The following is a 14,002-nucleotide window of genomic DNA, read 5'->3' as shown; positions in this document are numbered from 1 at the left end:
AGGGCATCCTGAGGCGCTTTTAGGGAGGCACAGTTGTTAAAAAAAATTTGAAATGGTCACATCAGAATTTTTGTAGCATTTTCCCGTAACGATGGGATGTTTTAATGATACGGGTTGTCATTTGAGAATCAGTCACAGTAATCATTTCCACATTTTGAAACATTAAAAGAAGAAAGACGTGGCGTGCCCATGTTTATGTCTCTGTTTTCGCTAATAATCTCGCACGTTCTTCTAGTTCCCCTCACCTCTGGCAATTTACTTATTTAGAGTCAAAGTTCACAGTTGATTTGCTGAGTGTAACTGTTTTCTGGGAAAAACAATAAAGCAGGAAGAAGTGTGGCGATGCCCTGCCTGTCCGACTCGGCGGTATACTCACCTGTCCGAGGGCCGAGGGCCGAGGGCCGTGCTCCGAAAGCAGCCTCTCAGCGGCTGTCTCGCTTTGTGTCTCTCTCAGCTCTTGAGCTACAGTTCTTTATCTACACATAGATGGGTACTAGAAAGTCCGGAGTGCGCAAATCAATAATCTCCAAGAGACAGGCCCCAGGAGATGCAGCAACGACCCCCGACCTGGCCCGCTGCTGTGTTCGCTCAGCTCCGCACAGCAGGAGGGATGGGCGCACCAGCGTGAGGTTAATACGATCAGAACAACTTAATCCACGCAGCTCAGACATTCTGGAGCCTGATGCACTCTTTGCCGGCACATGCTGATGTTACTCCCCATCTAAATGCCTAATTTGCTCCACACGTGGTGCTGCCCGTGCCTGGCTTCCGGATGCAGAATAGAACACTACACAGACATTTCCGACTCTGTCACCTGGAGTGTGTTTCTCGGCATGATGTGTGTCTCGGGGAAGGGAGACAAAGGGTGAGCACGAACACCTTGAGGTTAAATGGAAAGCAGAACCTCTCTGTGGTAAGAAAACTGAAGCTTAACTACAGACGTGAGCCATGGAAATTACATTTCAGGACTTATTAATTGAGTTTACCATTTAGCCCTGCCAAGATGCAAGTAATTTTGTGTGAAAAGAATCAAGCTGGTTTGGTGTCACACCGAGAAGGCTCTCATCTGGACCTTAAATGTGACCTTTACTGGGCTTGAAAGATACATGTGCTAGGAAACCTCATGGACAGACGTTCAAAGAAAAGAACCCGGAACACGGTCGGAATAAATTGCTGTGGAGGCTGGGGTAGAAACTGCAGTGAAGTACAAAAAATGGAGAGTTGCACGCTGGACTACTCAGTGCGCTCACGTGTGGACGTGTGTATGTGTTCAGCCTTAACACCCGGGGGTCCGCTGAGGCCAGAGTCACTACGTGCGAGAGGGCGCATGCCTTTGCACACAGAAAGCAAGTCATTCCGTGAGCAAATGTCTGAGCCGCATGATAGTTAACAGCTCTTTAGTCAGGACTAAGTGTGCATTTTTCATTCTATTATAAAAACCGAAAATCAACAAAACTGAACCCAAAGAGCACATCGAAAAATGTGTGTGATTCTCAAAGTTTAGAGATTTTGCTATAATTAGAGCACATCATTCAAGTGTGGAGTAAGGCATTATATAGTTTCATCTTTGGTCCTGATTGAGGGAATTCGGTTAAAAGGAAATATGGGGAGGCCTTTATCAGAACAGGACATTGCAGCAGTCCTATCTTTGAGCAAGGCTGTAGGCAGATTTCTCTAATAACAGAAATCTGGCTTCGTGGACTCACTGTTTCTTCCACTAGACTCTTCCACAAAAGGATCTTTTAAAAAAAGAAAGCTTGAAATTTACTTGGAGACTCTACAGTTGCTGGTTATGGAGGTTGCTGGATCTACCCAAGAATTTGTCTTAAGGTACTGGATACCACTTTGAGTACCTGGGGAGCAGGGTTTTGTTGGCAAACTCCTTTACAGGGATCAAAACCTTTTTTGTATCAGCTCTACTTTGAGACAAGAGAAAATCAGACAGCGGGGGGCGAGGGGTAATTTTGGCATTTAGCACCCACTTCACAATGGGTGCAATTGACGGGTTGGAAGCTTGAGCCTAAACTGTGCCTCTCCAGGCTGGGTTCTGGAGGCACTGGGATATTTAGGTTTTCTGAGATGCATGTGGTCAACAACTTCAGTATTTGGGAATTGAGGGAGGTCGGACCTCAAAGGCCAAATTGGTTCTTCTTGGTAGATTTCTTGGTTACTGTGTATTCTAATATATTTTCTCAGAGGCTAAAATGCCTAACAAGTGAGGACTTGGGGAAGGGGGCCATTTAATATATCCTTAAAGAGAAAATTGCATGTTGGAAATCATGTAAGGGTATCCAAAATGAAAAAAAATATTCGTTAGAGTCCATGGTTCCCAATAAAACAACGTGAAGAAATGAAATTTCATCCAACACTCAAAATAATAAATGAGGTTTCGGCTGAATAGTGGGGAAAGGAATGTCAGAGTTGCGTGTTCTTTTTTTTTTTTTTTTAAGATCTTATTTATTTATTCATGAGAGAGAGAGGCAGAGGGAGAAGCAGTCTCCCTACTGAGCAGGGAGCCCGACTGGGGGCTTGATCCCAGGATCCCGGGATTCCGGGATCATGACCTGAGCCAAAGGCAGACGCTTAACCATCTGAACCACCCAGGCGCCCAGAGTTGCAGGTTCTTTAAGGAAGCTTCTGCCTCTGCCTCCGAGGAATGGGAACTTACCGGGCGCTTCACAGAGCATATCCTGCGCGCACCTACATGCTGCAGAGAGCAGTCTTGAGCCTTTTTAGGCAGGAAGAACCCTGTGCTCTGTATGATGCAGCCCGGAGTTCTGCCTAATAGCCTGTCCTTTTCCCTGGGTCTGACTCAGTAGAGGTGCACAGGAGTGATTTGTGGAACCTCTCATGGAAAAGGAAGATACACTCAACCATGAATGTCAGAAGCTGAAATTAAATTTCAGAATTTATTGTTGAAGGAAGCAAGCTGCCTTTTGCCCTATTAAAAATGCAGGTGAATTAATGCAAAAGGCTATGGAACCACTTAAAGCTCCCATAAACATGGTCTCTGAGGAAGAAACGAAGGCAGTGGAGACTCTCCCCTTTTTTCTTTCTCAGAGGGCACAGCAGCACCCCACATAAGCCTCCGGATGTGAGGTAAGAGTGCTCCAGGCTCCCTGGGGCTGACAGCCACAGGAGAGGGGCAGGGATGGTTGGCAAACTTGCCAGAGGAAGTTTGGGTTTACTAACTTAGAATTTAGAAAAATTCAGACAAGGCCTAAGCAGAAATTTACCTACACTCAGCGAGTCCTTTCTTGAGAAAACATCCAAAGTGTGGGTATAAATATTACAAAGGAAATGTTTAACAAACTGAAGAAGCCAAGTGCTTGTCGATGATCCTTAATACTCTAGAAACACTTATTAAATTCCACAAATAATTACTAAAACCCACTTAAAGGTTTTCACTAGAGCTGATCCTGGAAGACCTTTTCATCAGTCACCAGTCTGGTGGAATCAGTGGTTGCACCTGGCTCCTTCTTAGACTTCAGCTCACTCAGAGCCGGGACTATAGTTTGCGTTCAGTGCCTGCAGAGAGCCTTCCACATCGTAGGTGCCCAGAAAAACCCTCATTGAGTTAAGGGAAGAGTAACGACATGAATTAATGATATCAATTACAAGATTTGTCTCACGTGGAATATAGTTAGTAGGGGTATACTGTCTGCAGTTTATCCTGTAGCATCCGAGGGAAGAAAGCCCTTGCTGAACTAATATCTATAAGCAAGATGATAAGAGTATGCTTGGAATGTTTGTCACTGTATATTCTTTTTTATGTCAAAGTTTTTATTTTAATCCCCCAGTGCTCAACACGACAAGTGCACTCCTTCACCCCCATCACCTATTTCCCCCATCCCCCGCCTTGCCTCCCCTCTGGTGGCCATCACTTTGTTCTCTATAGTTAAGAGTCTGTTTCTTGGTTTCTCTCTCTCTTTTTCTTTTGCTTGTCTGTGTCTTAAATTCCACTTATGAGTGAAGTCGTATGGTATGTGTCTTTCTCTGACTGACTTATTTCACTTAGCATAATATACTCTAGCTCCATCCATGTCGTTACAAATGGTCAATGCATATTCTTGAAGAAGAATAAACAAATAAACATTGCCTATTGCCATATAAATAGAGACCAGTACTGCTAAATCTGGTGCTCTGATATGATCATTGTAAGTCACGTGTATTCCTGATTAAAGGTAGTCTTTAACTAAACAGCTATTTGGCCCATTCATTTCTTTAGCTCTAGTTCCTGACTCATGTCTTTCCTCTACGTACTTAATGCAGTTTTATTATACTTCTAAAATGAAAACAATTCCATTTACCAAAGACCTGTGATCAAATCAAAACCCATTAAAGACACAATTAACTTTGAAAATGGAAGGGTAGGCAGAAGTCACATTCACAAATTGGCTCTTTCTTTCCCTGTGTGTGGGCATTTGGTGTTCCTTGTCGCCGGGCCACCTATACTAAGAAAACTCCGCTTCATCCTTGTAGCCCTGCGTGGCCTTCTAAGACTGCTGAGTCTCCATTTGCTAGTGGACTCTCTTCACCACTGTAGTCATAAAGACCGTTCTGTTGCCTTTTAAGGGAATAAACAGGCTAGACCACTAAGACTAGAAAGCGTATTTCCGTTTTGCCCTATTTTGATCAGAATTGAACAGCAAATATTACCCAGGGAAAGGCCCGAGTTGGTCTGAACTGCTTGATTGTGATTTCATCCCGCGGCACCTCGGTTTCCCCTGGCCCTGGCCCTGTGGCTCAGTGTCTAAATCAAGTGAGTGCTCACCTCGATTCCTTGAATGCTAATGAAAGACTCCTGTATTTCAAGGCAGGGGCTCATTTGTGTAATTTATTCCTGTGCAGCATTAGAACCATGATGCATGCTTTCTTCTTCCTTAACCTTTTTTAGATTTAATTCAAACAGCAACAACCAGTGTTAAGGAGGGCGCTACTTTTGATGCATCATCTTTGGATTTGTTTCTCAGTATGGTGGAGTGAAATTTCCTTATTCCTGCCAGTTGTTGAGAGGCGCGTCAGAGGAGGGGGAAGTCACGCTTCCCGTGGAGTTTATAATCAACTAATTCTCATCTTGAGGACTAGAGTAGAGTTGAAGTATCCATCTCCTTCAAGGACTTAGCAATAAAAGCAACTTCTTCAAAGCCGTTTATCACTTGCTGACTCCCCCTGCAGCTGCTCGACAGCCTGTGTGCAGCCCCTACTTATGTGGTTACATTTGCGGAGTTACGCCTCTGACTTGGCTGGGCTGTCGTCTGACGATTAGTCTTGCGGTAATTATGGATGGCATATTTGCAGCATATTTATTCCTTTCCTCAGCTCACTTGGATTCACACTGATTTTGTTTAGTCAACAATCTGACAGATTACCCTTGGTATTTTTTTTCTTTCAATTGTACCTGGGCTTATCGCTCTGTCACAGAGCACCTTAGGAACTCAGAGCAAGAGTTTTGTATTTCTCTTGACTGAGGTCCGCTTTTCGTCGACGTGGCCAAATGTCCAGATAAGGGTCTTGCTTCAGAGCTGTTGTGAATTCTGAATTCTGCAGGTAGCAGAGGGAGGGCTGGTGGATATCACTTAAAACCCTGCCACAGCCTGTTTGTTGTCAGTCTCCTCAGAGTTCACTCTCCCAGCCTGGGTTAAGTCTGCATGGCTCCCTAGCAGGTTCTGTCTCCTATAGATTCTGATAACCCCCTTTAATCATCTTTTAAGGATGGATTTTTGCTACATGTCAGGTATTAAAAGACAAACAAAGGAAACAAACACAGGATTAAACTCATAGTTGATAGAAAATTCGGTGTTCCTGTGATGAGGGTACATTTGGACAAAGTGGATTATATTCTTGGTTATATCTACTTTCTTTTGTTGTTCTTGCTTCTGTTATTTGGTTTTGTTACGGAGCCCCCCCCTTGCCAACGTCATTAAAATACACTCTTTTATGGTGGACAAAAGATTCAGCTTCATGATACAGTCTGTTTAACTGGTGCTGGAGGAATTATGATGTTCCTTCGCTGTAGGTGCTCCTTTTACGCTGGGGTCATTTGTAAACTCCATTACTGTGGCTGCTTCTTTGGCTTGCTCCCGGGACAGGAAAAAGTTGGCATGGCAGCCTTGAGACAGCTATCGTTAGAAAGATCTGCTTGCAAGGTTGGCGGTTGGCTGGCCTCTGGGACTGTGACAGGTAAATTGTCTCCTACACTAATATAAACCCTTCCCTAAAGGACAAGGCTGTCTCCTGTACAATTGTGCAGACAACGCGGTTTATGCTGACCACCTGCTTTTCTTCTAGGAGTCTAGAATTTTGGTATGTGCTAGACGAAGGGTGCCTACATAAGTAGCACAGTATAAACCCTGGGTGCCAGGCTCTAATGAACTTCCCTGGGCAACAGTATCACACATTTATTGCTGCATTTTTGTTGCTGGGGGGAAGAGTGCTCTCTGGGTGACCCCTCATGAGAGAGAGAGAGAGAGAATAAGGAATCTTGCACCTGGATTCCTCTAGACTTTGCCTGTTTTTTCCCCTTATGATCGCGCTGTTCAGATTAAGATATCCTTACTATATCACTCTAATAAATCTTAGCTGTGAGTACAACTATATTCTGTGCCCCGGGAGTCTTTCTAGTAGATCTCTGAATGTGGGGTGGTCTTGGGGACCCCATTAGTTGCTATGAGATTCCAGAAATATCACTTGATGGCATTATCCTCAAAGATGCTGGTCTAACCCCTAACCTTCTTGGTTGCTCATGCAAAACGAGGCATCTTTCAGCTTAGATGGTAATGTTTACTTAGTTTGTGATTATTCTTTTACTTCCCTAAAGGAGATTGCTCTGGTCTATTAAATTGGATATTTTGTGACATACTCTCTAAAGTTAATTTACAGTCAAAATCTGTGTCAATCTAACATCGTTGGTAGCTGACAAACTCTAACCATTGGCAAGTACGATTTAACGTTACATTTTAAAAGAACAGATTTAGAAGAAACTCTGTAATACTGCTGGAGTTAACCGTATTGACAATTGGGCCCTCAAAACTGTGTCCAGATATTTAACAAACTCTCTGTCACTTTTAGAATTCAGTCTTAACCAGGTATTTTCCGGCGACGTTGAGAATTAAAGGGATCATGCTGACATGATCTTGAATTTTGGTCTTGTTCAAAAACATGTTTTTATTTTTTCTTAAAGATGCTTTAAGGTAGCATCATATGTAGGCATCACAGTTTGAATGATGCTGCCAGTTGGTCAATAGTAATGCTTTTAACTGCTTTTAACAGTAACGTTTTAACTGCTCACTGTAGACAAGGTGCTGAAAATATGCACCAAACAATGATTCCATAACAGAATAGACAGCTCTGGGTAGCCATGTGGTTCAGATTAACTTTTTAAAGATTAACTTGTTAGGACATAAGAATAATTTTAACTCTATGGACATTCCTTGGCTCAGATAACAGGTCTTGCTGTGGTATGAAGCATACCTTTAAAATAAGGTATTTTTTGGGGGCGCCTGGGTGGCTCAGTCGTTAAACGTCTGCCTTCGGCTCAGGTCATGATCCCAGGGTCCTGGGATCGAGTCCCACATCGGGCTCCCTGCTCTGCGGGAAGCCTGTTTCTCCCTCTCCCACTCCCCCTGCTTGTGTTCCTGCTCTCGCTATGTCTCTCTCTGTCAAGAAAATAAATAAAATCTTTAAAAAAAAAATTAAAAAAAAAATAAAATAAAATAAGGTATTTTTTAGAAGTGACAAACTCTCACAGGTCAGTTTCATCTTCCTGGATTGCTTATTTCTCTGGGGTGCAAAAAGTTACTCTATTCCAAGAGTAAGATTCTTTACAAAGGGATTAGTGCTGGTGCCATTTAATAGGATCAGGCCTGTGCTTGTTGCTAATATTAATATTTTATTAGATCCAAGCATTAAGGATGGGAAGCTGGGTTGAAATCTTTCCTGGGGCATAGAGCCAAGCCTACAGAAACTTCTCAATGCTTTCCTTAGTTGAGTACTCGCCAGTCCTTTTGGGGTTTCAAGATCTTGAAAACAAAGTTTTTGAGGGCATTTGGATTCAGATATTTCAAATGAACTCAGAACTATCCTGCCCTGCTAACTAAGGAAGTGTTCAGTCAATTATTAGGTAGTTTAGGAAAGTTGCCCATAATTAAGGTAAGCATAATTGGAGGGGGAAAACTGTTATTTAGAGTGTGTGTGTGTGTGTGTGTGTGTGTGTGGTGTGGGGGTAGGGGATGGAGAGATGAGAGTGAGAGTCTAGATCAACAATTTGAGCTTATTATTCAGGACCACAGTTAGGTCCCATTGTCCTAATATGGACAGGTATTATCAGCACTGGTCTTCACTGCTCTCTGTCTTTCTGACACTCCTTAAGATTAATTACAGCCCAGCTCAGGGGCTGATGCATCTCATGCAATGACCACCCAGAAGTTCCTTAGTCAAGCTGTCAGTGGTGCCTTCAGTGGGCTCCTGCGAAATACTATTAAAGACTTCTGAAGGCAGATCTAATGCACTTCCATGCCTTCCTGAAAAGCACAGAGATACACAGCATACGAGTGAATTTTTGGATTATCCCTAAGTACTAAGAAAATGCAACCACTGCGTAAACTGAAGTTTAAATTCTAATCTACCTACCTGAAGATTTGTTCTTGCTTTTCTCCTGTTCCCAGTCACACACCATACAGGGCAGTGTGAACATGAGTGATTTTAGGAAATAATTGATAAATTACTGTGAACTCAAATGAACAGAGGACTATTAGTCAAATTGCAAAAGTTCTAATGTATAAGTGGTGGCTGGATCTCCCTGCACACTCAGAGATGCCCTGAAAGGTCCTCTATTTGCTATTTTAAACATCACTTAACCAAGGGAACAAAAGAAAGAGCTCACACACATGTAAATCTTGTGCTTCAATGTACATACGCGTATATATATATATATATCTATATATCTATTGATAGCTAAATATATTTAGGTAGAATTGGAGAACTGATATAGTTTTACAAATAAGCAGAGGCATTTACAGTACACAGAAGAAACAGATAAAAGGTGAATCAAAATGTGAAACGTACCATACTCCGGGACCTGCCCCGTCCCACGTTTCAGCAGGAGACGGACCCTTCTTCCTCCCGACTTGATGAGTTCTATTGCTCTGGCGTGTGTCATGTCCCTTGTGCTCTCCCCATTGATTTCGATGATTTGATCTCCTACCTGTTAATTAAGGAAACATTAACTCAGCCAAAGTTGGTTCTACTCACACTGCATTTCCAACAGATTAGAAAAGCATCCTTTAGAGGACCAGTTTCCAGAGAGCATCTGAACAATTTGGTTGCGGTCTGCTCCTTCTTAGAAGTGGCTACTTCCTGGTGGCATCCTGAATCTGACCACCAGACTTGATTTACCTTTACAGGAGTTCAAACATCGGACCATAACGTTGGGGTGCTATGTTATTTTTAGTCAGTGTGGCAGAGGATTTAGTCAAACTTTTAGCATTTTTTTAAAATTAGGGAATATGTTTGATACCACAATTCCAAATAAACCTGGTACCTTTGCTTTGAAACAAGAAGTAAATATTTTAAGGCCTTTTCATTGAATACAGTCCCAGCATTGGGCTTAGTGCAGCATTTAATTCAGTATGCTGGATGGGATGATTGGCTTTTGGGCTTCTCTGAGAATTTTTATCATGCATCATTTAAATTTCCCTGAGTGCTATTGTGATATTGCCTTCTTTGTAAACATGGCTGGTTGATATTCAAGTTTGATGATGAGTTTTCTATCACAGTCCTTTGAATTAAAAATGAGATCCTCCATTCTCCACACATGACTAATGCCCTTGTTAAATCTTTGCCATGCTCACACCTGATTGCCAGAACTGTTTGGTTAAATACCAATCCCTCTTGAATTGTTAGAAATGCCTGGGCTCCATAAGCGATTCCCATTTAGCCTTTGCGAATAGATATCTGGAATAAAAGAGGTTCAACCATGAACACATCATGTAACTCCCACAGTACCATTACTGTCAGGAAACTTTGAATTAAAATATGTTTCATTTCAGTGCAAGTCACTTAAGATAAATTAGCCAGGAAAAGCACAATGAGTTGCTTTGCAAAAATGCTATTTTAGTTGGGTCCCTTAAAGCAGATCTCAGCCTAAACTCTATAACACAGACAGAATTGCAAATAAACTATCAAGATGGGTGTGGGGCAAGAATAGGAATAAAAAGTGGCCATCACAATGGCGAGATGGCACTAAAATAAGACCACTCCCCACGCTCAAAATGGGGGAAAGAACAAACACGTTTGTTTTAGCAGGGGAGCAACATCTTTATTCATTCATTCATGCATTCTTATTTTCTTTTAAAGATTTGTTTATTTATTTGAGAGAGAGAGAGAATGAGCAAGAGAGGGGCAGAGGGGGAGGAGGGAGAGAATCCCAAGCAGACTCTGCACTGAGCGCGGAGCCTGACGCGGGGCTCCGTCCCTGACCCGTGAGATCATGACCTAAGCTGAAACTCAGAGCTGGACGCTCAACCGACTGAGCCACCCAGGCGCCCCTGTCTCTTTATTTAAAGAGGACTCGCTAGGGATAGGGACTTCAGTGTAATGAAGGCAAAGACTTTCCCCTCCCCTTTGTGTACAGTGATCTTTGAAAGTATGGATTTTGGGCAGTGGAAGAAGTTTGCCTCACTGGTATGACTTCCACATTTCACACAAGAATCATGAACGACAGGACTAAATTGATTTGTTTTAGAAGCAATGTTTGCAACATTTTTCTTCAGTTCTCCTTAATGGTCTCCTTTCCCATAAGGCAATGGGCACAGCCTGAAGTCGAGCAGCTTACTGGAGGCCACTGTATCCAAGCTAGTGGCAGAGATGGGACCAATTAATGCTTTCCCAGCAGTTCCCACCATGACTGAAATCTCACGGCACGGTATTAAGTCACAGAAGTAAAACAAAAGTTCCAATTAAGTTATATTAGAGTCTTCATTTTTAGCTAGACTCTCTTCTGAGCTTCATACTCATATATCCACTTGATTACTACACATCTTCACCTAGAGGTCCAATGGACAACTCCAACTCAATACCAGCAGACTGGGCTTACCATCTCTCCCAAAGCCATTTTTCCTCTTAATGCCTAATTCTGATTTACAGTACCACCACTCACTCAAGCCAGAAACCTAAGGGTCATGCTGAGGGTCATTTCCTGAATGTCTCTACATCTGTCTCTGCCTTCATTTGTATCCCATTGCTAATTAGTGCAATTCAGGCCTTTACTGGGTTTCCCAATATTCTCCTGTCACCCTCCCATCAATATCTTTCTTTTCTTTGTCACTAGAGTCATTCTTCTAAGAGAAATCTCCCCAAACGCTTCATGCCCTATTGAAGCATCCAGGGTTTTCCATATGCTCCTGTTCTCTTTGCCTTCTCTTCCTTATATGCCTGATGATCTCCTGATCTTCCTCAAGGCCAGCCCAAGCATCTTCTTCTCTGGGATTCCTTCCTAGACCCTGTCTTCTTCTCAAGCAGACATTTCCAGTCTCTGTATTCATTTGTCACTGCACCCCACTCTGGTATTTATCACACTTTGTTACAGTTACACTTTTCTGTCTTTCCTCCTAGACTTGGAGCTTCTTTACTCATCAAATGATTTCTGAGCACCTATCATGTACTAGAGTGTCTACTAGGGAGATAAGATAAAGATAGAGATAAGTGGTACAGTTTCTATCTACAACAAATTCTCAGTCTAAATGGAGATAAAGTGGGTAAATAAAATTATTATTCAATATATTTTTGCTATGACTGGACATTAACAAAGTGCTAAGGGAATAGAAAGGAGGGTCATCTCAGCAATTGCATTACTGGGTATTTACCCCAAAGATACAAATGTAGGGATCCGAAGGGGCACGTGCACCCCAATGTTTATAGCAGCAACGTCCACAATAGCCAAACTATGCAAAGAGCCAAGATGTCCATCGACAGATGAATGGATAAAGAAGATGTGGTATATATATATATATATATATATATACACACACACATACACAATGTGTGTATATATATATATATGTATATATATGCAGCCATCAAAAAAAAAGAAATCTTGCCATTTGCAGCAACGTGGATGGAACTAGAGGGTATTATGCTAAGCGAAATAAATCAGTCAGAGAAAGACAATTATCATATGATATCACTAATATGAGGAATTTGAGAAACAAGATAGAGGATCACAGGGGAAGGGAAGGGAAAAAGGAAACAAGATGAAACCAGAGAGGGAGACAAACCATAAGAGACTCTTAATCTCAGGAAACAAACTGAGGGTTGCTGGAGTGGAGGGGGGTGGGAGGGATAGGGTGGCGGGGTGATGGACATTGGGGAGGGTATGTACTATGGTGTGAATTGTGTAAGACTGATGAATCACAGAATTTTACCCCTGAAAAAATTAATACATTATATGTTAATTAAAAAAAAGAAAGGAGGGTCATCTAAATCAGAATGGGTGAGCTGGTAGTCAGGGGGAGCTTTCTGGAGGTGGTGACATCTCAACTGAGTTTTGAAGTATCAGTAAGAATTCCCCGGGTGAAGGAGGAAGAAAAGCATTCTAGGCAGAGAGAGCAGCACGTGCAAAGACCCTGAGACTTGAGACCATGGTATATTTCGGGAACTGTCAGTTAGTTTATTCTGCTACTCAGGAGTTGAAGCTTTATTTATTTTTATTTTTTTAAAAAAGATTTTATTTATTTATTTGTTTGAGTGGGGGGAGGAGCAGAGGCAGAGGGAGAGAATCTCAAACAGATTCCACACTAAGCACGGAGCCTGATGCGGGGTTTGATCTCACGACCCTGAGCTGAAACCAAGAGTTGGACGCTCAACTGAATGAGTCACCTTGGTGACCCCAGGCTTTATTTTATTTATTTATTATTATTTTTAATTTTTTTTAAGATTGTATTTATTTGCGAGAGAGACAATGAGAGACAGAGAGCATGAGAGGGAGGAGCAGACTCCCTGCTGAGCAGGGAGCCCGATGTGGGACTCGATCCCGGGACTCCAGGATCATGACCTGAGCCGAAGGCAGTCGCTTAACCAACTGAGCCACCCAGGCGCCCCAGCCCAGGCTTTATTTTAAAGGCAACAGTAAGACACTGAAAATTTTATTCAGCAACCTGTTCAGGGAAGCAAAGAGATGTTTAGAAATCTCTCTGAGGCATTATGGAGAGTGGACTGGAGAGGAAGTGGGAGACTGAAGAAGGGAGCTGAGTTGTGAGGTTATCACATTGTCTGTCCAAGTGAGAAACTGGGAGGCTGTGGGGAAGGAGATGGTGGGGCAAATGAGGGCAGGGACTCGTTCCTTTTAATTTCATTTATCTATCTATCATCTATCTATCTATCTATCATCTATCTATCTATCATCTATCATCTATCTATCTATCATCTATCTATCTATCTATCTATCTATCTATCTATCTATCTATCATCTATCTATCATCTATCTATCTACCTATCATCTATCTATCTATCTATCTGAGAGAGAGAGAGAGAGAGAGGGAGAGCTAGCAGGGAGGGGCAGAGGGAGAAGGAGAGAGAGAATCCTAAGCAGACTCTCTGCCGGGCATGGAGCCCAACAGGGGGCTCGATCCCACGACCCTGAGATCCTGACCTGAGCTGAAACCAAGAGTCAGACTGTCAGCCGACTGAGCCACCCAGGCAGCCCATTGGACTGAGGGGTTCTTTTTAATGATGTATCTTGTATGGCATGCCCGGTACATATTTGTGAATGAATGAAGCATTTACACACGGCTTATCTTGAGACTCATGGGAGAAGGGGTTATAATAGCACTCTTGACCCCAAATCAACCCTGACAGCCACCATTGCCTGAGGACCCTTAGGTCTTGAGACTGACTCTAAAATAGTCATGTAGAGGGCAAAGGAATCTCGTGGTGTCACAGAAGTGGTCACATGTCATCAGCATTCTGGTCACACACTTGGGTATAGCAAGACTTAAAAAATTTG

The 14,002-nt window shown here is 42.6% G+C and overlaps 1 protein-coding gene across 3 annotated transcripts in view; it reads right to left on the bottom strand.

The window, feature by feature from the left end:
• Positions 1 to 14,002, bottom strand: part of MAGI2 (membrane associated guanylate kinase, WW and PDZ domain containing 2) — a 1,320,571-nt gene that overhangs the window by 54,700 nt on the left and 1,251,869 nt on the right. For all 3 annotated transcript variants that reach the window (XM_032401138.1, XM_032401137.1, XM_032401139.1), the window contains exon 21: positions 9,067 to 9,205. In XM_032401138.1, coding sequence (XP_032257029.1) covers positions 9,067 to 9,205 — 139 coding nt within the window. The remainder of the gene's footprint in view (positions 1 to 9,066; positions 9,206 to 14,002) is intronic.

This window comes from Phoca vitulina, unplaced genomic scaffold (assembly GCF_004348235.1).
Source record: "Phoca vitulina isolate PV1807 unplaced genomic scaffold, GSC_HSeal_1.0 scaffold4, whole genome shotgun sequence".
NCBI classification, from domain to species: Eukaryota; Metazoa; Chordata; class Mammalia; order Carnivora; family Phocidae; genus Phoca; species Phoca vitulina.
The sequence above is the reverse complement of the archived record's forward strand: the minus strand, read 5'-3'. Positions and strand labels throughout refer to the sequence as shown.